The sequence below is a fragment of the Sapajus apella genome, unplaced genomic scaffold, assembly GCF_009761245.1.
Source record: "Sapajus apella isolate SASKATOON/1434 unplaced genomic scaffold, GSC_monkey_1.0 scaffold26, whole genome shotgun sequence".
Classification (NCBI taxonomy): domain Eukaryota; kingdom Metazoa; phylum Chordata; class Mammalia; order Primates; family Cebidae; genus Sapajus; species Sapajus apella.
This window is the reverse complement of record NW_022436966.1, coordinates 24,550,193-24,570,222: the sequence shown is the minus strand read 5'-3', so window position 1 is coordinate 24,570,222 and position 20,030 is coordinate 24,550,193. Positions and strand designations below refer to the sequence as shown.

General features: G+C 40.6%; 1 protein-coding gene across 4 annotated transcripts in view; it reads left to right on the top strand.

The window, feature by feature from the left end:
• STON1 (stonin 1) overlaps positions 1–19,565 on the top strand; it is a 60,856-nt gene extending 41,291 nt beyond the window's left edge. For 3 of the 4 annotated variants that reach the window (XM_032292163.1, XM_032292166.1, XM_032292165.1), the window contains exons 2-4: positions 1,869–3,845; positions 11,763–11,965; positions 16,292–19,560. In XM_032292163.1, coding sequence (XP_032148054.1) covers positions 1,916–3,845; positions 11,763–11,965; positions 16,292–16,366 — 2,208 coding nt within the window. In that variant the 5' untranslated portion in view covers positions 1,869–1,915 and the 3' untranslated portion in view covers positions 16,367–19,560. Of the gene's footprint in view, positions 1–1,868; positions 3,846–11,762; positions 11,966–16,291 lie in introns of all 4 variants that reach the window. The other variant, XM_032292162.1, reaches the window with a different exon arrangement.
• Positions 19,566–20,030: the final 465 nt, after the last annotated feature.

Sequence of the window (20,030 nt, the reverse complement as noted above, 5' to 3'; positions counted from 1 at the left end):
TGTTGGCCAGTCTGGTCTCGAAATCCTGACCTCAAGTGATCTACCTGCTTTGGCCTCCCAAAGTGTTGGGATTACAGACAGGTATGGGCCACTGCACCTGACCTCAATTCTTCTTCCAATGTAGCCATTGGAAGTCAAAAGGTTGGACATCCCTGGTATATGATAACAGTTTAGTTTCATTCTTTTGCACATGAATATCGAGTTTTTCCAACACCATTTTAGTGAGACAGAGTTTCACTCTCGTTGCCCAGGCTGGAGAGCAATGACCCAATCTCGGCTCACTGCAACCTCTGCCTCCCAGGTTCAAGTGATTTTCCTGCTTCAGCCTCCCAAGCAGCTGGGATTACAAGTATGTGCCACCACGCCCAGCTAATTTTTTGTGTTTTTAGTAGATGTGGGGTTTCACCATGTTGGCTAGGCTGATCTCAAACTCCTAACCTCAGGTGACCTGCCCACCTTGGCTTCCCAAAGTGCTGGGGTTACAGGCGTGAGCCACTGCACCCAGACCTCTTTTCTTTTTTAATATAGGTGTTTGGATTCTCTCTGGATACTGCTTTTTCTGCATCCCATAAATTTTGGTGTGCTGTTTTCATTTTTTTTTGTCTCAAGATATTTTCTAATTTTCTTTTTTATTTCTTCTTTGATCCATTGGTTGTTCGAGAATATGTTGTTTAATTTTCACATATTTCTGAATTTTTAAGTTTTCCTTCTATTATTAATTTCTAGTTTTATTCCATTGTGGTTAGAAAAAGTGTTTGTGTGATTTTAATCCTCTCACATTTTTAATATTTGTTTTGTAACCTAACATATGATCTGCTTTGGAGAATGTTCTGTGTGTGCTTGAGAGGAATATGTGTTCTGCTGCTGTTAGGTGGAATGTTCTGAATATGTCTAGAGTTTTGTTTAGTTTATAGTGTTCAGGTCCTCTGTTTCTTTAGTGGTCTTCTATCTGGATGTTCTATGTATTGTTGAAAGTATGGTGTTGAAATCTCCTATTATTAATGAGTGGCTATTTCTCCCTTCAGCTCTGTCAATGTTTGCTTCATATATTTGGGTGCTCTGATGTTGGGTATATATGTGTGTGTGTGTGTGTGTATATATATATATATATATATGTGTATGTGTGTGTGTGTGTGTGTGTGTTTTGAGACGGAGTCTCACTCCATCATCCAGGCTGGAGTGCAGTGACACTATCACAGTTCACTGTAACCTCTGCTCCCAGGTTCAAGTAATTCTCTTGCCTCAGCCTCCCCAGTAGCTAGGATTACAGGTGCCTGCCACCATGCTTGGCTAATTTTTGTATTTTTAGTAGAGATGGGGTTTCACCATTTTGGCCAGGCTGGTCTCGAACTCCTGACCTTAGGTGACCTGCTTGCCTTGGCCTCCCAAAGTGCTGGGATTACAGTTGTGAGCCACTATTCCTGGCTGGATTAATGTATATTTGTAATTGTTATATCTTCCTGGTGAATTGACTCTTTCATCGTTATATAATGTCCTTCTTTGTTTCCAACGATGGTTTTTGACTTCAAGTTTATTTTACTTAGATATGGCTACTCCTGCTCTCTCTTGGATATCATTTTCATGGAATATCTTTTTCCATCCTTTCACTTTCAGCATATGTGTGTCCTTAAATCTAATGTGAGTCCCTTATAGACAGCATATAGTTGGATCTTGTTTTTTTATTTATTTTTAATCCACTTAGCCAACAACAGAGTTATAATTTTTAAGCATTTCTTTGAACTTGGTTAATCTGTAAATCTGGATGCCTTTATATCCAAATATTTATCAGAACTAAAGACCTTTAGTAACTATTCCCGCCTTCATTTTATATGCCTATTTTCTCTTTATTTATTTATTTTTTTTGACAGAGACAACATATTTGATTCCTTGACAAGACCACAGTCTGATCCCAAAGATGTGCTCCACAAACCCAGGCAACTGGGTCACCTTTGATGATGATCCTGCTTTCCAGTCTTCTCAAAAGTCAAAGAATTTTCCTCTGGAGAATCAAGGTGTCTGTAGACCAAATGGACTGAAGCTGAACCTTCCTGGCCTCAGGGAATTTCCTAGTGGATCTTCTTCCACCAGCAGCACCCCTCTCTCCTCCCCCATTGTAGACTTTTATTTCAGTCCAGGACCTCCAAGTAACTCTCCTCTTTCTACACCTACCAAAGACTTCCCAGGTTTTCCTGGCATCCCCAAAGCGGGAACTCATGTGCTTTATCCTATTCCGGAATCATCTTCAGACAGCCCACTCACAATACCAGGAGGAGGATCTTCTTTACTGCCTCCCAGACCAACCTGTTTATCTCATGCCTTGTTACCCAGTGACCACTCTTATACACACCCAGCTCCCAAAGTAGGCCTTCCAGATGAAATTAACCCTCACCAGGCTGAAAGCCTAGAATTCCAAAGTGATGATCTTCCCCAGTTTCAGTATTTTCGAGAGGACTGTGCTTTTTCAAGTCCATTTTGGAAAGATGAAGGCAGTGATTCCCAGTTCACCCTTGACCCACCAGGCAGCAAAAAGATGTTCTCATCAAGAGACAGAGAGATGCCTATTGATCAAAAAAGCCTAAATAAATGTTCACTCAACTATATCTGTGAGAAGCTTGAACACCTCCAGTCAGCTGAGAACCAAGACTCGCTTAGAAGTTTGTCTATGCACTGTCTATATGCTGAAGAAAATGCCTCTGCCTTTGTCCCCCACACACTCTTCAGGAGTCAGCCAAAAGCCGGATGGTCTTTCATGCTGAGAATTCCTGAGAAGAAGAATATGATGTCTTCCCGGCAATGGGGACCAATTTTTCTGAAAGTTTTGCCTGGAGGAATTTTGCAGATGTATTATGAGCAGGGATTAGAAAAACCATTTAAAGAGATACAACTTGATCCACATTGTAGGCTTTCTGAACCCAAGGTTGAGAACTTTAGTGTAGCAGGAAAAATCCATACTGTGAAGATCGAACATGTGTCTTACACAGAAAAAAGGAAATACCATTCTAAGACAGAAGTAGTTCATGAACCAGACGTAGAACAGATGCTGAAGTTGGGGTCCACATCGTACCATGACTTCCTTGACTTTCTGACTACCGTGGAGGAGGAGCTGATTAAGTTGCCAGCTATTTCAAAACCAAAAAAGAACTACGAGGAGCAAGAAATTTCCTTGGAAATTGTGGACAACTTTTGGGGTAAAGTTACAAAAGAAGGAAAATTGGTTGAAAGTGCTGTGATAACTCAGATTTATTGCCTCTGCTTTGTGAATGGGAACCTGGAATGCTTTTTAACCTTGAATGATCTTGAGTTGCCTAAGCGAGATGAATCCTATTTTGAGAAGGACTCAGAAAAAAAGGGGATTGATATTCTTGATTACCATCTTCACAAGTGTGTGAAAGTACAAGAATTTGAGCAGTCAAGAATCATTAAGTTTGTATCTGTAGATGCCTGCCGTTTTGAGCTGTTGCGTTTCAAGACTTTGTATAACGGGGACGATCTTCCCTTTTCCTTGAAGTCTGTAGTGGTTGTCCAGGGAGCATATGTGGAACTTCAGGCTTTTGTCAACATGGCCTCATTGGTACAGAGGTCATCCCATGCTGGTTCCTTAAGGTCCTGTGACAATATAATGATACACTTTCCTGTCCCATCGCAGTGGATCAAGGCCCTTTGGACCATGAACCTCCAGAGGCAGAAGTCTCTGAAAGCCAAAATGAACCGCCGGGCATGTCTGGGGAGTTTACACGAACTCGAATCTGAACCTGTCATTCAAGTCACTGTGGGGTCAGCAAAATATGAGAGTGCCTACCAGGCAGTGGTATGGAAGATAGACCGGCTTCCAGACAAAAATTCAAGTAAATATTCAACACCCTGTTTATTTTCATGGGAAATAGCTTAAATATTTTCACCTTCCTCTTTGGGTTGAAACCAGGTAGAGACAGGTGGCAATTTGTCAGCTAAAGCCATGCTTTGGGGTGGGAGAGGGAACATTTAGCTAAATAGCTAGTTTATTTCTTTCCTTTTGCACCTATTTCTACCAGATAAGTTTAACTGTTTAACAATTAAAAAAAATATCATACAAAATACTATGCTAGACTAGAAATTTGTTGTGGATGGCAGCACTAAGAGAAAAGTTCATTGATATCCATGGTTGAGATTAACCCATCAACTTCAAATGCTAAAAATGTTTCTGATACAGCTGAGATTCCCTAATTATTCTTTAAAGATCTGTCATTGTGAATGTACCAGAACTGTTTTGCATTCTCAGCCAATACCACTTCTTCCTTAGGTTTGCTCCCTGCTCTTTGAAATAAGACTGCTTTCATTTTTAGCCAAATTGATTTTTGTTGACTGAATTCACTTGGCCATCTCAACTGGTATTGCTTTTGTATTTGAGACAGGATTTCACTCTGTTATCCAGGCTGGAGTGCAGTGGCATGATCATGGCTCACTGTAGCCTTTACTTCCCAGTCTCAAGTGAACTTCCTGTCTCAGCTTCCCCAGTACCTAGGATTACAGATGCATACCATCGTGCCTGGCTAATTTTTTGTTTTTTTAGTAGAGACGATGTCTTCCTATGTTGCCCAGGCTAGTCTTGAATTCCTGGGCTCAAGGAATCCTTCCACCTTGGCCTCCCAAAATTCTATGATTACAAGTGTGAGCCACCATGTATGAATGGCCTTAACTGCTTGTTTTAGAATTAGGTGGACACACTTGAGTGTTAAAAATTCAGTTAATTTTTAAAAATTTTGCAAAGAAAACCATTATCTAGAAGTCAGAACTTGAAAAGACAGTTATAGTACTGCTTATTTTGGAGTAGTAAGTTAGTGGTAGGCTTAATAGAATAAAGTCTAAAACCAAATTTTAAAATTAGAGCTGTTCCCTATTTTAGTTGAGGTTTTTTTTCCCTAGCACAGTGCTGGTCACTGGTCTCTTGAGTTAAACTGGGGGCAGGGCTGGGGGGCCTGAGTTGATCCATCCATCATTCCATCCATCCATCCAAACCTTTACTGAGCATGTACTGTGTACCAAATGCCACATCAAGTGCTGGGGATAAAGATAAATAAAAATCAGATCCCTGTTTCCAGATGGCTCACAGCTGCTGTAGTCCTTCAGAGAAATTTAAGCTTGCCCCTCCAGGTTGTGGACTTAAGAGGAAGCATTTTTCTTTGGGGTGGCCTTAAGGCAGTGTTTCTCAAACCTGCCTATATTATTATTATTATTATTATTTTGAGACGGAGGCTCTCTCTGTTGCTCAGGCCGGAGGGCAGTGCAATCTCACTGCAACCTCTGCCTCCCGGGTTCAAGTGCTTCTCCTGCTTCAGCCTCCCGAGTAGCTGGGACTATAGGCGTGTGCCACCACGCCTCACTTATTTTTGTGTTTTTAGTAGAGATGGGGGTTTTGCCATGTTGGCCAGGCTAGCCTTGAACTCCTGACCGCAAGTGATCCACCTGCCTTGGCCTCCCAAAGTGTTGGGGTTACAGGTGTGAGCCACCATGCCCGGCCCCTGCTTTCTTCTATAACTTGGATAGAGAGGCAAACTGAACCATGTGCAGATTATCTTTATGCCAGGGAAACCAGTTTTGAGGTCTTCATACAGGTTCAAAATGGTCTATTCTGAAAGTTATTTGTGCTAGTTTTAGATTAGGGCGTTAAACAAAATCAGAATATTGGCTTTCATTTTGCTAAAAAAAAAGGGGAAAGAGAAGCAGGTAGAAAGGCAGGCAGGCTGGAATGGCTACTGGAACCTCCTGGATCTGCAGGCTTCCCGTGAAATCTGGATGATAAACTAACTCCTGCTGTTTGCCGTTGATCCTAGAGATGGTCACAGGACTGGAACAAAAGGTCCAAAGCAGTTTGCATAGACTCGAAGTGGTAATTATGCTTTTGAGAGAGCAGCACAACCGGCTCAGCCTGCAGGCTTGTCCACCTGGTGTCAGAGGCCCCCTCTGTAGTCCATTCCTATTGCTCTACCTAGAGCAGGGGCATTCCAGGAGGCCCTGAAGGAACTAAGCCCTTGGCTAAGCCTGGCCAGGGTAACCACAGTTTTTTTTTTTAAATTGAGAACCCATACCAATCATCTTTCTTAATTTTGGAAGTACAGACATGTATAAAGCTTCTTGTGAAAATAATCCTGTTTATAACCCTGCACTTTTTTTTTCAGAGTTAATGGTGTAGTTAACTGATTCAATCAGTTTATTGAGAAGGAGGCTCACTCATTTATTCCACAAACATCTACTAAGTTTCTTCTAGTTATAGGCTGTGCGCTGAGTGCTTAGGAGATACAGACACAAACATGATTCCTACTCTACCAGAAACTTAACGTCTGGAAGGTGAGACAGACTCCGAAGCAGCTACCCAAAGGCACTGTGGGAAAGCGCACAGTTTCAGGCTCGTACAAACACGAACACTTAGGGATCCCAGGGGAAAGGGTGATAAACTGCCTGGGGACTAGGGAGGGCTTCGTGGAAGAGCGGATGGCTGGGAGAGTCAATTGAGTTTCCATCAAAGAAAGAAACAGCAGAACCACAGCTGTGTACGTGGGGGATCTTGCCTAAGTTTTAGAGCCGAGGGAGTGGTGGGGGAAGAGACCAGTGTATTAGGACCAGTGGGCCATGCTGTGGGATGTGAAGTTTGTGTGTCACTGGGTCCTCTGGGTTGTCTGCAGGCATGACTGCTACAGAATTATATCTTGTTTCAGAAAGGCTGGCATGCAGTGCAGAGGAAAGATTTAGGAGTAGATTATAGACACAGGGAAGTTGGCAGGAGGTGAGGGATGCCGAGCAAAGGCAGTGGCAGTGAGACGCAAGGGATGGGTGAGTGAATTCAGAGGAGGTGCCCCCAAATGATGATAGATTCTCTATGGGCATGAGGGGCAGGAAGGGGATGGGACACGGTCAGGGGCTCTGACTTTGGTGAATAGGTAGGCAATGGTCATTAGCTGAGATAGCCTGGGCTCTTCTCATCATCTGTCCTTTTAAAATCTGTTTCCCAGCCCTGGCCTCATGTTAGCATCATTAAAACTTCAAACACATACCCATACTTGGGCCCCATACCCTACTAATCAGGCTCTGTGAAGGTGAGGCCCAGTTATTGATGTTTATAAAGGCTCATGTGGCCAGAGTTGAGAACTACTGACCTGGTCCCCTAGGCAGGGATCGTTCTTGCTCTGCATATCCTTGTGTCTTCTAGAGTTCTATTATTGCTCTCCTGTGAGTGTTTATTTTTGAGATGGAGTCTTGTTCTGTCTCCCAGGCTGGAGTGCAGTGGCGCCATATTGGCTCACTGCAACCTCCACCTCACGGGTTCAAGCGATTCTTCTGCCTCGGCCTCCTGAGCAGCTAGGACTACAGGCGCATGCCACCACACCCAGCTAATTTTTAGTAGAGACAGGGTTTCACCATATTGGCCAGGCTGGTCTCGAACTCCTGACCTCATGATCCACCCACTTTGGCCTCTCAAAGTGCTGGGATTACAGGCATGAGCCACCGTGCTCAGCCTCCCATGAGTATTAGCAGTGGAGCTCACCAAGAACAATGACGAGAATAGACAAGTCCAGAGAAACTGGCTGGACTTGATCTTTCCCTTCAGGAATTTTTTTGTAAGACCGTCATATCACCAGGCCCACACAGAACATTTTATAAGCATTTCAGTCAATTACACGGTGATAATTCACTGAACAAATCCTTTGGGATCACAGCTGCTTTATTGAGATCAGGTCTGTGCACAAAGAGGAGGCCCAGGGAAAACACAGTGGGGCTGTGTCAGGTGGAGTCCAGAGGGCATGGTGCAGCTGTGAGCCTGGCTTAGGGCAGGACATTTCTGGGATTACAGGGCCCTGCCCCAGGCTTCTCTGTTAAGGGGTGGGGACAGTAATGCAGAGTGAGAGGGTGCCAGGGCAGGCTATAACCTAATCTGCCTCTTGAGCAGTATGGAAAGAATAAGGTTGGAGCAGAGGGGAAATCTGTCCTAAGGCAGTGCTTCTCAAACTTTTGTGTGCCCCGGAATCACCTTGTTAAAATGTAGATTCTGACTGAGAAGTGGGATCTGGAATACTGTGATTTCTCACAAGTGCTGACATAATGCCAACGCATCTAGCCCAAGGAACACACTTAGAACAGCAGGATCCCAGAATGTATCTCTATTTTTCTATATGACTTTTGATCAGTTGTGTATTTAGAGAATGTAAAGTTTTTAAAAAGCTCTTTACAATTTTATCCTTTTCAAAGTAGCTTCTGAAAAACTTGCATTATTTGAAAAAATACTTCAAAAATGGAAACTAAAGGAAAAAATATATTTCCTGCCTCAGCCTCCTGAGTACCTGGGACTATAGGCACTTGCCACCATGCCCGGCTAATTTTTGTATTTTTAGTAGAGATGGGGTTTCACCTCCACTGAATTCACTCACCCATCCCCTGCATCTCACTGCCACTGCCTTTGCTCAGCATCCCTCACCTTTCCCCAGCTTCTCTGTGTCTATAATTTACTCCTAAATCTTTCACTTTCAGCACTGGAGTGCGACAATGAGATCTCAGCTCACTGCAACCTCTACCTCCCAGGCTCAAGCTATGCTTCCACCTCAGCCTCCCAAGTAGCTGGGACCACAGCACGTGCCACCATGCCTGGCTAATTTTTTGTATTTTTGGTAGAGATGGGGTTTTGCCAGTTGCTCAGGCTTGTCTCAAACTCAGCTCAGGCAATCCACCCACCTTGGCCTTCTAAGTGTTGGGATTACAGGTGTGAGCTACCGTACCTGGCAAGAATCTATCCACTAGTCTATACTCACATAATTATAAAACCGTTTTTTTTTTTTTTTTTTTCCTTCCTGGGAATTTGAGGGATCAGGACTGACCTTTTTTTATTGGGGAAATCACTTACCTGTGATTTCTGGAAAGGTGGGGAGGGTTGCTGGTCCCTTAATGTCTCTTCTAACAGCTTGTCAATGCTTAGTATTTCTTCAATAGTGGGCAAGCCTTTCATTTTACAACAAAGGTTTGCCTGAGGCAGTAGCTCACAGACTTCATTCATACTAAAGTGTAAAGGACAGTAGAGGAGCTTTGTCGGGCTGGTAGAGAGAGAGAAAGAAAGATAGCTGAAGACAAATGAGGATGCTGGTTAGCCAGAGGATGTGTATATAGTGGCACAGAATTAGAAAGAGGGATGAGAGAGGTGGAGGATTGTAAATATATTTACCTCTAATTTCCCAATTTTTCTTTTTCTCTCATCAGCACATTGGTTGCTCTCTCCTCCTCCACTTCTGTCATCCTCTTGCCATTCATTCCCTTCGGCCCTCTAGCAATTCAGTTTCAGATGTAAAATATTTTGATTCAAGAGGGACAGATGTCGGCTAGACCCAAGATTTTGTGATTTGAAAATCACATTCCCTGTCCTAAGAAAAGGAATTATGTTGAGAACAATGACCAAAGCTCGACAGTTCCCCCTGGTGGTCAGCCCTGAGACAACAGGATTTTCCTCTATCTTTTATTCATTAATGGGTGAATTTGACAAATATCCTTTAAGCCCCAAACATGACTGACGTTGCGCTAAGGACAGACCTGATACCTGTCCCTATGGAGCACAAAGCCTGGAGAGGGAGTGTGTTACTAAATACTGTAGAGCATTTAGCATTTTCAAAAGCCATGAAAAGTAAGCCAGAAAACTTGAAAAAGGCATTCTTTTACCATTTTTAAAGAAAAGTGAGTAGAAAGGTTTTGTTTCTGAAATTTTTGGAGCATTAAGTCTTCAACTTGGGTGTAGTTTTTTTTTTCAATTTTCATCATAAAATTTCCCCAAATAGTTTTTTCTTATAAAGTGTGAGTATGAAATCAGATCATATCTAGTATCATTTTTAACTCTGAATGTGTAGCATTCACAGTCCCTATATTAGCAAAATTATAGTAATTAAATAATACTGGCTTTAGAATTGAATAGCACTTTGAAAAATAATATGTCTAGCTCATCTATACCGATATAGAATGCTACTGCCTCAGTTCTGTATGCCTATGAACTGGTTAATCCTCACAACAACCTTTATAAGGTTCAGGTTATTCTCATTATCCTCATTTTCAGATGCAGAAACTGAGGCTCAGAGAGGTAAGCAATTTGTAACCCTAGCCCTAACCACTTTGCCATAACAAGACTGAAAGAGTGCCTGCATGAAGTGTAAATGAACTTACTGTATCCTCACTGCAGACAGAGGACTAGAAAGAGTAATGGAGTATGGAATCTCTCTTGTGTGTGTGTGTATGAGAATGAAGTTATCACTTGCCTGCAGTGATCTGGGTTGTTAAGGGCACCTCAGAGGCCACTGTTGTCCTACCCTACCTGTAAGTGGTAGAGATGGCTAATGAGTATCTGTTGGTTAATTAATTGATGACTTCTCAAGGCTTTTTACAGCCTTAAGATCCTATTAGTCTCTCTATAAGAAACAGGTTGTATGGAAGGAAAGGCAATTTATCTTTTAAGAATTAAGTGCAATCCTTTAAACTCTTGTTTTTGTGCCTAAAGCTATATTCAGATGGAAATGCCCTTTCTCCAGCTATGTCAGTGCTACAGTCATTTAATCTGCCTCTGGAAATTACTCTTATTTCATACATTTATTTAAGTAAGGATAGCCACATTGGATATGGAGATGCTATGAACAATGCAACAGAATCACAGAACGTTTGTAAAGCTGCTACAGTGATTACAAAGAAAATATTTTTCATTTCCTTATAACATACACCCCCCCCCCGACACACACACTCTCTCTCTCTCTTTCTCTCTTTCTCCCCCTCTCTCTCTCAGACCCCCATCTAAAATCTTTGAGTATATCCAGTATCTCTGGATCTGGCACTGAACCTGGCCTGGCATAGCAAGTGAAAATCAATATTAGATTAAAATATTAAAGGCCAGTATGCCCATCTCTACTGTGTATAGCTGTTCCAGTCAAAGTATTTTGGAAAGATAAGTGAGAATTACAGTAGGAAAAATAATTTGTTCACTGAAAAAGGAATTCTTGGTCTGGAACGTTTTCTGAAAAGTTTAACTTTTAAAGATAAGAATTTTAAAATAATATGACTTAATTTGGGCTGGAGTTTATTTTTGAGTTATCTATAGATAGATGGTAAGAAAATGAATAAATTAATAATTATAAGATGTTATTCAGTCTAAGAAAAGGCGGCTTGTACAGCCTTGAGCACATTGTAGCCAAGTTATGCTTAATATAAATATTACTTTTATCTTTTAATTATGGAAAACTTAATTAAGTTTAACAATATTACTATATTGTTTAATATAAATTAAACATAATATTGTTTAATATAAGTTAAACATTAATAGTAATATTTTTAAATATAAGCATTTAGCAGATTATATTAGTATAGCAGTAATTATATTATAGTATAATATATATTAATATTATAATCTGCTAAATATTATAGTAATATTTCTAATTAATAGTAATATTTCTAATTGAAAATGTTTTTAGGAGTTTATCTGTGCATGCATATAGTAATATATTTTTAATTTTTAAATTTTTAACTTTTACCATTCTTATTCAAAACAGTAATAAAGTCATACTTGTTTTAAAGCCGGTACTTAAAAATCTCAGACGGCTTCCCCCTAGTTAGTGCAAAATTGTAGATTTTCATGGTATGTTGTTTAAATGAAATTTGCAATGCTGCAGTGCTAATCAAATTCCTTATTAAAGAGATGAGTGCCTTTTATATTCAAGAGAAGTGTTCAATGGCCATAAAAATAATTTGACTGTTTGATTTTTTTTTCCCTCAAGGTCTTGATCAACCCCATTGTCTGTCATACAAATTAGAGCTTGGATCAGACCAAGAAATTCCCTCGGATTGGTATCCATTTGCTACCGTTCACTTTTCCATGCCTGACACCTGTGCCTCAAGGACAGAGGCCAGGTCTCTGGGGGTGGAGAGTGATGTCCAGCCACAGAAACATGTTCAGCAGCGAGCTTGCTACAACATCCAGGTACATCCCACAGCTTCCAGAACTGTCACCTGATTTCCCTTTAAATATTTGTTTTGCTGTCTTTTGTGACTGTGTGTGTGTATGTGTGTATATGTGTAGTGAGATTTGCCCTAGAGAGGATCTCACCTATGGAAACTTGATGGCCACCATTGAGCTTAGTTCTTCCCATCCATTCTGTAGAATGTTGGGAACACTTGATAATTTAGCTCTCAATGAAAAACAGACTTTAAAAATGAGTCTACATTTTAGAAGCATATTTATTTTAAAAGTTTTGATGTTAGATAGAATACCATTTCTCAAAATGTGTGCTGCAGAACACATGTCCCATATAATTACCCAAGTGAAAAATAAGTTGGGGAATGCAAATACTAAATTAATGTTAAAGGCCCCAAGAAGTCCTGCAATAAAGAAAAGTGTTAAACTTAGTTAACCCAACTTTCCCCAACTCATTGGCTATGGTGTCTTGTCTATCTGGGTATGTGTATGTAAAACACTTATCCCTATCTTGGGTAATAGTATTCTGTGGAGCTTGCTTTAGGAAATGCTGAGTTACTCTATTATGGTAGTTTGAAATTGTTTTTTTTTTTTTAAGATGGTGTCTCACTGTGTCACCCAGGCTGGAGTGCAGTTGCATGATCTTGGCTAACTGCAACCCACATCTCCTGGGTCCAAGAGATTCTCTTACCTGAGCCTCCCAACTAACTGGGATTATAGGCACCTGGCACCATACCCAGCTATTTTTTGCTTTGTTTTGTATTTTTAGTAGAGATGGCATTTCGCCATGTTGGCCTGGCTGGCCTCGAACTCCCAGCCTCAGGTGATCTGACTGCCTCGGCCTCCCAAAGTGCTGGGATTCAGGCGTGAGCCGCCACACCTAGCTTATGGAAGTTTTAGGTTTTATTTTAAAAATTTTAATAGAGATGGGGTCTCATTATGTTGGTCAAACTGGTTTTAAACTCCTGGCCTCAAGTGATCCTCCTGCCTTGGCCTCCCAAAGGTGCTGAGATTACAGGCATGAGCCACTATGCCCAGCCTGGTATTACGGTAGTTTTAAATGTTTGCCATCAACTCTTCTGCATTCTTAGGCAGATGAACAAAAGGAGGACATACACTTACATCTGTTTCTAACCTTGTTTTCCTTTCTTATCCTTAAGTTTAGTAGATATATGGCTATTCTTTGCCACATATTTCTCACAGTATCTTGAAATGATGACATATCTTGCTGGTTTTATTTTAAGTTTTATGTTTTTTTTTTTTTTTTTGAGACAGAGTCTTGCTCTGTTGCCCAGGCTGGAGTGCAGTGGCGTGGTCTCGGCTCACTGCAGCCTCTGCCTCCTGGGTTCAAGTGATTCTCTTGTCTCAGCCTCCTGAGTAGCTGGAATTACAGGCATGTGCCACCATGCTCGGATAATTTTTTGTATTTTTAGTGGAGATGGGGTTTCACCATGTTGGCCAGGCTGGTGTAGAACTCCTGACCTCATGATCCACCCGCCTCAGCCTCCCAAAGTGCTGGGATTACAGGCGTGAGACACTGCACCTGGCCTAAAAGTATTTTAGAAAATATTTCAAAAATCACAACAATTAAACAGTGCATTACAGACAGGTTGTTCAGTTTAGAATTTATGTTTGCATTATGACTTTCAATATTTATGAGCAATATTTTATGATTTTTAATAGCATTTATTTTATTTTAAAAAATTTAAATTTTGCTTGTGACACAGCCTGAGAACATGTGTCCCTCGAATAGCTTTTAAAATCTATATATTGCTTGACTTGTAGCAATGATTAATGCCATTCTGATTTTCTACTCATTTATTTCTATTAAAAATAGTGATATTATACATGACATCGTTAATACCAACTGGGGCTCCTATACTATAGTAATGTAAGTCAGGATTTTTCTTTATTTTGGACTATCTGTTTAGAAGTCTATGTTTGGGTCCAGTTACCTTTTTCTTTTTCTTTTTGAGACGGAGTGTCACACTATGGTCCAGGCTGTAGTGCAGTGGCACGGTCTCGGCTCACTGTAATCTCTGCCTCCTGGGTTCAAGCAATTCTCCTGCCTCAGCCTCCTGAGTAGCTGGGACTACAGATGTGTGCCTTCATGCCCAGCTAATTAATTTTGTATTTTTAGTAGAGACGGGGTTTCACCGTGTTGGCCAGGATGGTCTCAATCTCCTGACCTTGTGTCTGCCTGCCTCGGCCTCCCAAAGTGCTGGGATTACAGGCATGAGCCACTGTGCCTGTAACCTTTTTCTATTATAAAAGTAATGGGGGCTGGGTGCGGTGGGTGGCTCACGCCTGTAATCCCGGCACTTTGGGAAGTTGTGGGGGGCGGATCACCTTAGGTTGGGGATTTGAGACCAGCCTGACCAACATAGAGAAACCCCCTGTCTATTAAAAATACAAAATTAGCCGGGCTTGGTGGCACATGCCTGCAATCCCAGCTACTCAGGAGTCTGAGGCTGGAGAATCACTTGGACCCAGGAAGCGGATGTTGCGGTGAGTCTGGTTCACGCCATTGCACTCCAGCCTGGGAAACAAGAGTGAAACTTTGTCTCAAAAAAAAAAAAAAAAAAAAAAAAAAAAAAAGATTGGTAGTGCTATCCCGTGCAGCCCCTTCAGAACTGAAGGATGCATTTCCCCATCAGCTGGGAATTGCCCCGGCTGAAGATAGCTGCCTTCCCCGAGGTCTCGCCTCCTTCCTGGAATAGAAGCAGGGGTGTACAGGCCCCTTTACATCAACTTGGGCTAACTCTGTAGGGTCAGCCCAGCTTCAGCTCTCCAGAGCCTGGGCAGAAGCCTTCATTATGACTGCATTGCAGCCCAGCTTCTCTCTCTGCCCCTTTAGCTTCCTTTCCTGCCTCACTTCCCCATGAGTGTTGACCTTGACAGCACTCTCCAGTAGACTTTCTGCACAAAGATCTCCATCTCAGCGTCTACTTCTTGGGGAACCTGACCTATAACACTAGGTATATAAGTATTATGTGTGACTGAAATGTGGGTCCAGTGCGCATGGAGACTGCGTTTATACTTATTTTCCTATTCACAGGATGTGCCAGGTTCGTGAAGTTTTAGTGGACAATTAAAAATTACTTTACAAGGCTGGGTGCGGTGGCTCACGCCTGTAATCCCAGCACTTTGGGAGGCCGAGGCAGGTGGATCACGAGGTCAAGAGATCAAGACCATCTTGTTCAATATGGTGGAACCCCGTCTCTACTAAAAATACAAAAATTAGCTGGGCGTGGTGGCTCATGCCTGTAATTCCAGCTACTCAGGAGGCTGAGGCAGGAGAATTGCTTGAACCTGGGAGATGGGGGTTGCAGTGATCTGAGATGGTGACATTGCACTCCAGCCTAGCAACAGAGCAAGACCCTGTCTCAAAAAAACAAACAAACAAACAAATAAATAAATAAATAAATAAATTTACAAAGTATCTCTAGCTTTAATAGCATTTACTAGTTGATCTGCACCTGGTGGCAGTTTAAAAATGTTTTCTTCCATTTAGTAATTATCTGTTGTAGTTTCAAAGTGCCAGATACTGCTCCACATGCAGGGACACAGCAGTGTGAACAGAGAGACAAGGTCCCTGTCCCTATGGAGCGTAGTTTCTAGTGGAGGTAAACAAAAAATAATTAGTAGATAAATAAATAAAGAATATGATTTCAACTAATGAAAAATTCTAAGATACTAAAATAGGGTAACAGGATAGAAAGTGACTGGAGGGCTTTATCTGGGATAGTCCTGCAGGACCTCCATGATGATGTGACATTTGAGCTGAGACAAAAATGACGAAGAGCAGATGGTTTGGCCCAGCTGGCTCACTGTTAGGTTGCTGCAAAAGTAATCACGGTTTTTGCCATTAGTTTTGAACCAACCTTATAGTTTGTAAGCTGGTTTCTTTCAGTTAGAGAGAGAATTTTGGGTATATTATAAATCTCAGGGGCCAATGGCCAGATATATGATACAGCCATATACCCAGGGGGGAGGAATAATTGATCACATGTCTGTTCTAGCCAGATCTGTGTTTTTCTCAATATATGTATTCTGTATACTTTTTATAAAAACTACGTTTGACTTAGAAGACAGCTTTGGTGCTCTTGAAGATTTGACCCTGGAGGGGAGGATTTAGGGGAGGGGGACTCTTGTTCAAAAGGAGAGCAGAGTGCTTCACTCAGAAGCTACTGCAGGAGGGTAGAGGGTTGTGTCTGTGTCCAAAGGGTGAGGTTTTTGCAGTCTGTACTGGATGTATAAAATAGGACTGAAGAGGTGTGAGTGCTGTGTTGCATTTGTTAATGTTGCCTGTGTTTTGCTTTTGCATAACAGGTGGAAATAGAAAAGAAGTGGATTAAAATCGATGGAGAAGACCCAGATAAAATTGGTGACTGCATAACTCAGTAGGAGTAGCAAGAGTTTGTGATGACACCCCACTTGTCAGATACGTAATTCACTGAAATCACACACAAGTCCTGCTACCGTATCACGGAAATGACTTCTGAATAGTGGTTTTAGGACGGGTCTGATGGCTGTGTTTAGAGAAGTTTAGATCTAAAACTGAACAATCTGTATTTTATGCTTTTCATATGCTTTTGTCCTAGGGGTTTGATCTAAAATGTTTCTATAATTTGTGTGATGTTTAGCTTCCTGTTGAAACTCAAAGGCACTGTTACTCGCCGTGTGACCCTGCAGCCAGTTTGATTTTTGATTACTCAGTGGCTGATTGTTTTGCACCCTGGATTACTGAGCTGCCGTCTTTATTTTTTCCCATCTCTTGCTGGTTAGTTCCTGTACCAGAGGGTAAGGCGGTCAAAGGAGACGTGAACCAAAATGCTTAATTTTCCCTCTAGCTTGCCACTGAAGTGTGGCTAGGTGTAGAATGATGTTGAAACCACAGGCTAAAATGTAGATCTGGAAGTGTCTGTGCTTTTGAATTACTTATTTTCCTGTCTTCTTACCACATTGCTAAGTAATAATTGGCTATATTTGGTACCTGTCTCTCTCCTACTATATTGTTATTTTCAAAATGTGTTTGTATTCTGGTGTGTGCTGCAAAGCAGCTGTTTCTGTTGTCCTACATATTTTAGTACAAATCACTAAGACATATTTCCTTTCACTTGGCAAGATTCCTTTCAAAATGGAATCTGAGTATTGGACACTAGTTAGCATATTTATATATTAAATATGAATTTTTTAAATTTATGAATATTATTTTCCAAAAGTATAGACTCTAAGGACGTATTTTGATAAAGTATTATTGTATTGAACACGTGCCTCTCTTGAGTAGAAGTCTAAATCACGTTATGATTATTTTATACTAGTTCTGCTATCATGCTATTTTATGCTAATTCTGCTTAATTTAGAGTATTTTTCATTAAAAGGTGAGCAAAGTGAAAGACAATTGGTTATTTTACCCAGATTTCTAAGAGGCAACATTTTTATTCTTCAGAGTCAGGTAAATGACTATAATAGTTTGGTTTGTAATGAAAAGTCAATAGCATTAGCACTTATAATTGTTTATAATTTCCTTTTAGCATTTACAGTGAAAAGTGAGAATTTTAAAATTTATGACATTTATATTCCAAATATTATTTTTAGTCTGAAAAACAAACCCCCCCCATGTGGTGTTAATATACCCTCAATTTAAGTTGAATCTTAAATAAGGAGATACGTTTCTCTATTGGCTAGATTTGTTTTGAGTCAAAACTGATGTAATGTTCTTCCAAAGAACATTTAGGTATTGGCCTACAGAGTTTATTTCATATGTTTTATTTAATATTATATTACATTCATTGTAATCTGTTCAAAAACAGATTAAGACAAACATGATGGTCTGTATCAATCAGCAGATTTTATTGCTCTTCATTATTTTACTGCAGAGGAAAAGAATACACAAGGTAATGGTTGAAAGGAATTGCTATTGCTGTTTTTATTTTTTGTTTTTTTTTGAAATGGGGTCTCACTCTCTTACCCAGGTTGGAGTGCAGTGGTGCGATTTTGGCTCACTGCAACCTCCGCCTCCTGGGTTCAAGCAATTCTCGTGCCTCAGCCTCCTGAGTAGCTGGGGTTACAGGCGCAAGCCACCATGCCCAGCTGAAATTCTTTTGTATTTTTAGTAGAGACGGGGTTTCACCGTGTGGGCCGGGCTGATCTCAAACTCGTGACCTTAGGTGATCCTCCCGCCTTGGCCTCCCTAAATTCTGGGATTACATACGTGAGCCACTGCTCCTGGCCACTATTGCTCTTTTTAACTACATTTGATGCATTGCTTATAATATCATATGCTTGAGGTGCACTGCTGATGTATAGTATGGCAAATCTGTGTGTGTATGTCATGTAAAAAAATTCCATCATCTTTTCTTATCATCTGGTGTGGGCGCACTCTAGAGTCACTTCAGTCTGCTGAAAACAAATACGGAGGCAGCCCGAAACTGATGCTGCCCACAGTCCCAGTGAAGTTAGCTGGGTTAATTACTACCATTCCTTTCTACGTATGTTTTGTGGCATCCTGCCCACAAAGAACTCACAGTCTGGTTAGGATGAACCTAATGATGATTTACACCTCAAAATATATTCAGCAAAGGGTTCACTTAATCGCCCCTCATGCTTCACAGGTTGACTAGTATCTGTGGGTACCTCCCTGCCAGGGTTATTCACTCACAAGCCACTGGGCCTTCAGGACATGTCAAGATTCAGAGTTGACAATATAATAGCAAAAGCTGGGCTAAAGCCCAAATGGAGTGTCCGTGGCACTGCAGAGGCTGATAGCATTAACAGCAGGGTGCTACAGCATAATTGTTAATTTGCATATCTATTAGGATTCTTAAATATTCATTGCTTAGTATTAAATTACCATTTTGTGTAGGTAGGGGAGGCTTATTCAATTCTTCTGACCTCAGAACAGGCAGGAGGTCAAATGTGACTACAGAACTCTAGGTGAAAAATCAGGCAAGGTTCAAATTAAGCAGAATTGCCCTTGCCAGAATAGCGATCTTCAAAAAACTCCTGCTTTTAAGGGAGGGGAGAGGGAAAGGAAAGGAATAAGGGAGGAAATATTCCTTTTCTAGTATTTTGCTGTAGATCACTCCATTGTGAGTTTGACCATTTTGGGGTCAAATGAACAGACTTTCAAGGAATTGACCAGTTTGTGACTAGTCTGGTCACCTTTCCAGTTATAGGATCATATTAACTGTGTAAATGAATTCATAGGTAGATTATTACATGATCAATTGTGCAGATCTGAATTTAAGGACATTTCCTTTTTCTGTGGGAATCAAAAGAGTTTATCCATTTAAAAGATAGATGTAAAAAAGATACTTTCCAGCACATAAAAAAAGGCTGGAATTTTCAACCTGACATGTATACTAGACAGTTCTAGGATGTTAGTTCCCTTCATTCTAGAGCTGTGCTTATGATACAGCTCCTTTTCTTATAAATTCAGTTAGAAGGCCTTCCTTAACAATTACTATTATGTTTTACTTAAAATACAGTTTTATATTCTGTCCATACAAATATAAAACAGGTTAAGCCTTTATCATGTAACAAAATATTTTGTAGATTACATATTGATTTTTCAAAAATTAAAAATGTATTTCAAATGATTCTTACTGTGCTATGAATTTATACCTTATGCAAGACCTGGGGCTATTTTTTTTCTTGAGGTAGGAAATCAATTTCAATAACCTTAAACAATTGACTCTCTGTCAGGCATATGTACACAGCTTGACTATTAAGGAGTCAGTGACCATGACCTCTTGGCATATCCTGGAAAAATGACACCATCAAAGTATAGTTGATAATGTTATAAAGGATGATATTAAAAATAGGATATAATCATGACTCATAAAGGTATGAAATGAATATGTGCATAAGATTTTATTTAACTCATTAACTAATGAGGGAACTGGTAAGATGTTATAACTGGCTCCAAGGAGAATTCAAAGAACAGAGACATATATAAGAAGTAAGGAATTCTGAAATGAATTTGCAAATAGATGTAAAATGGATCCATCCACAGGGCAATGAACAATAATTTCTCCTACCCTAACATAATCAATTTACATTTCTC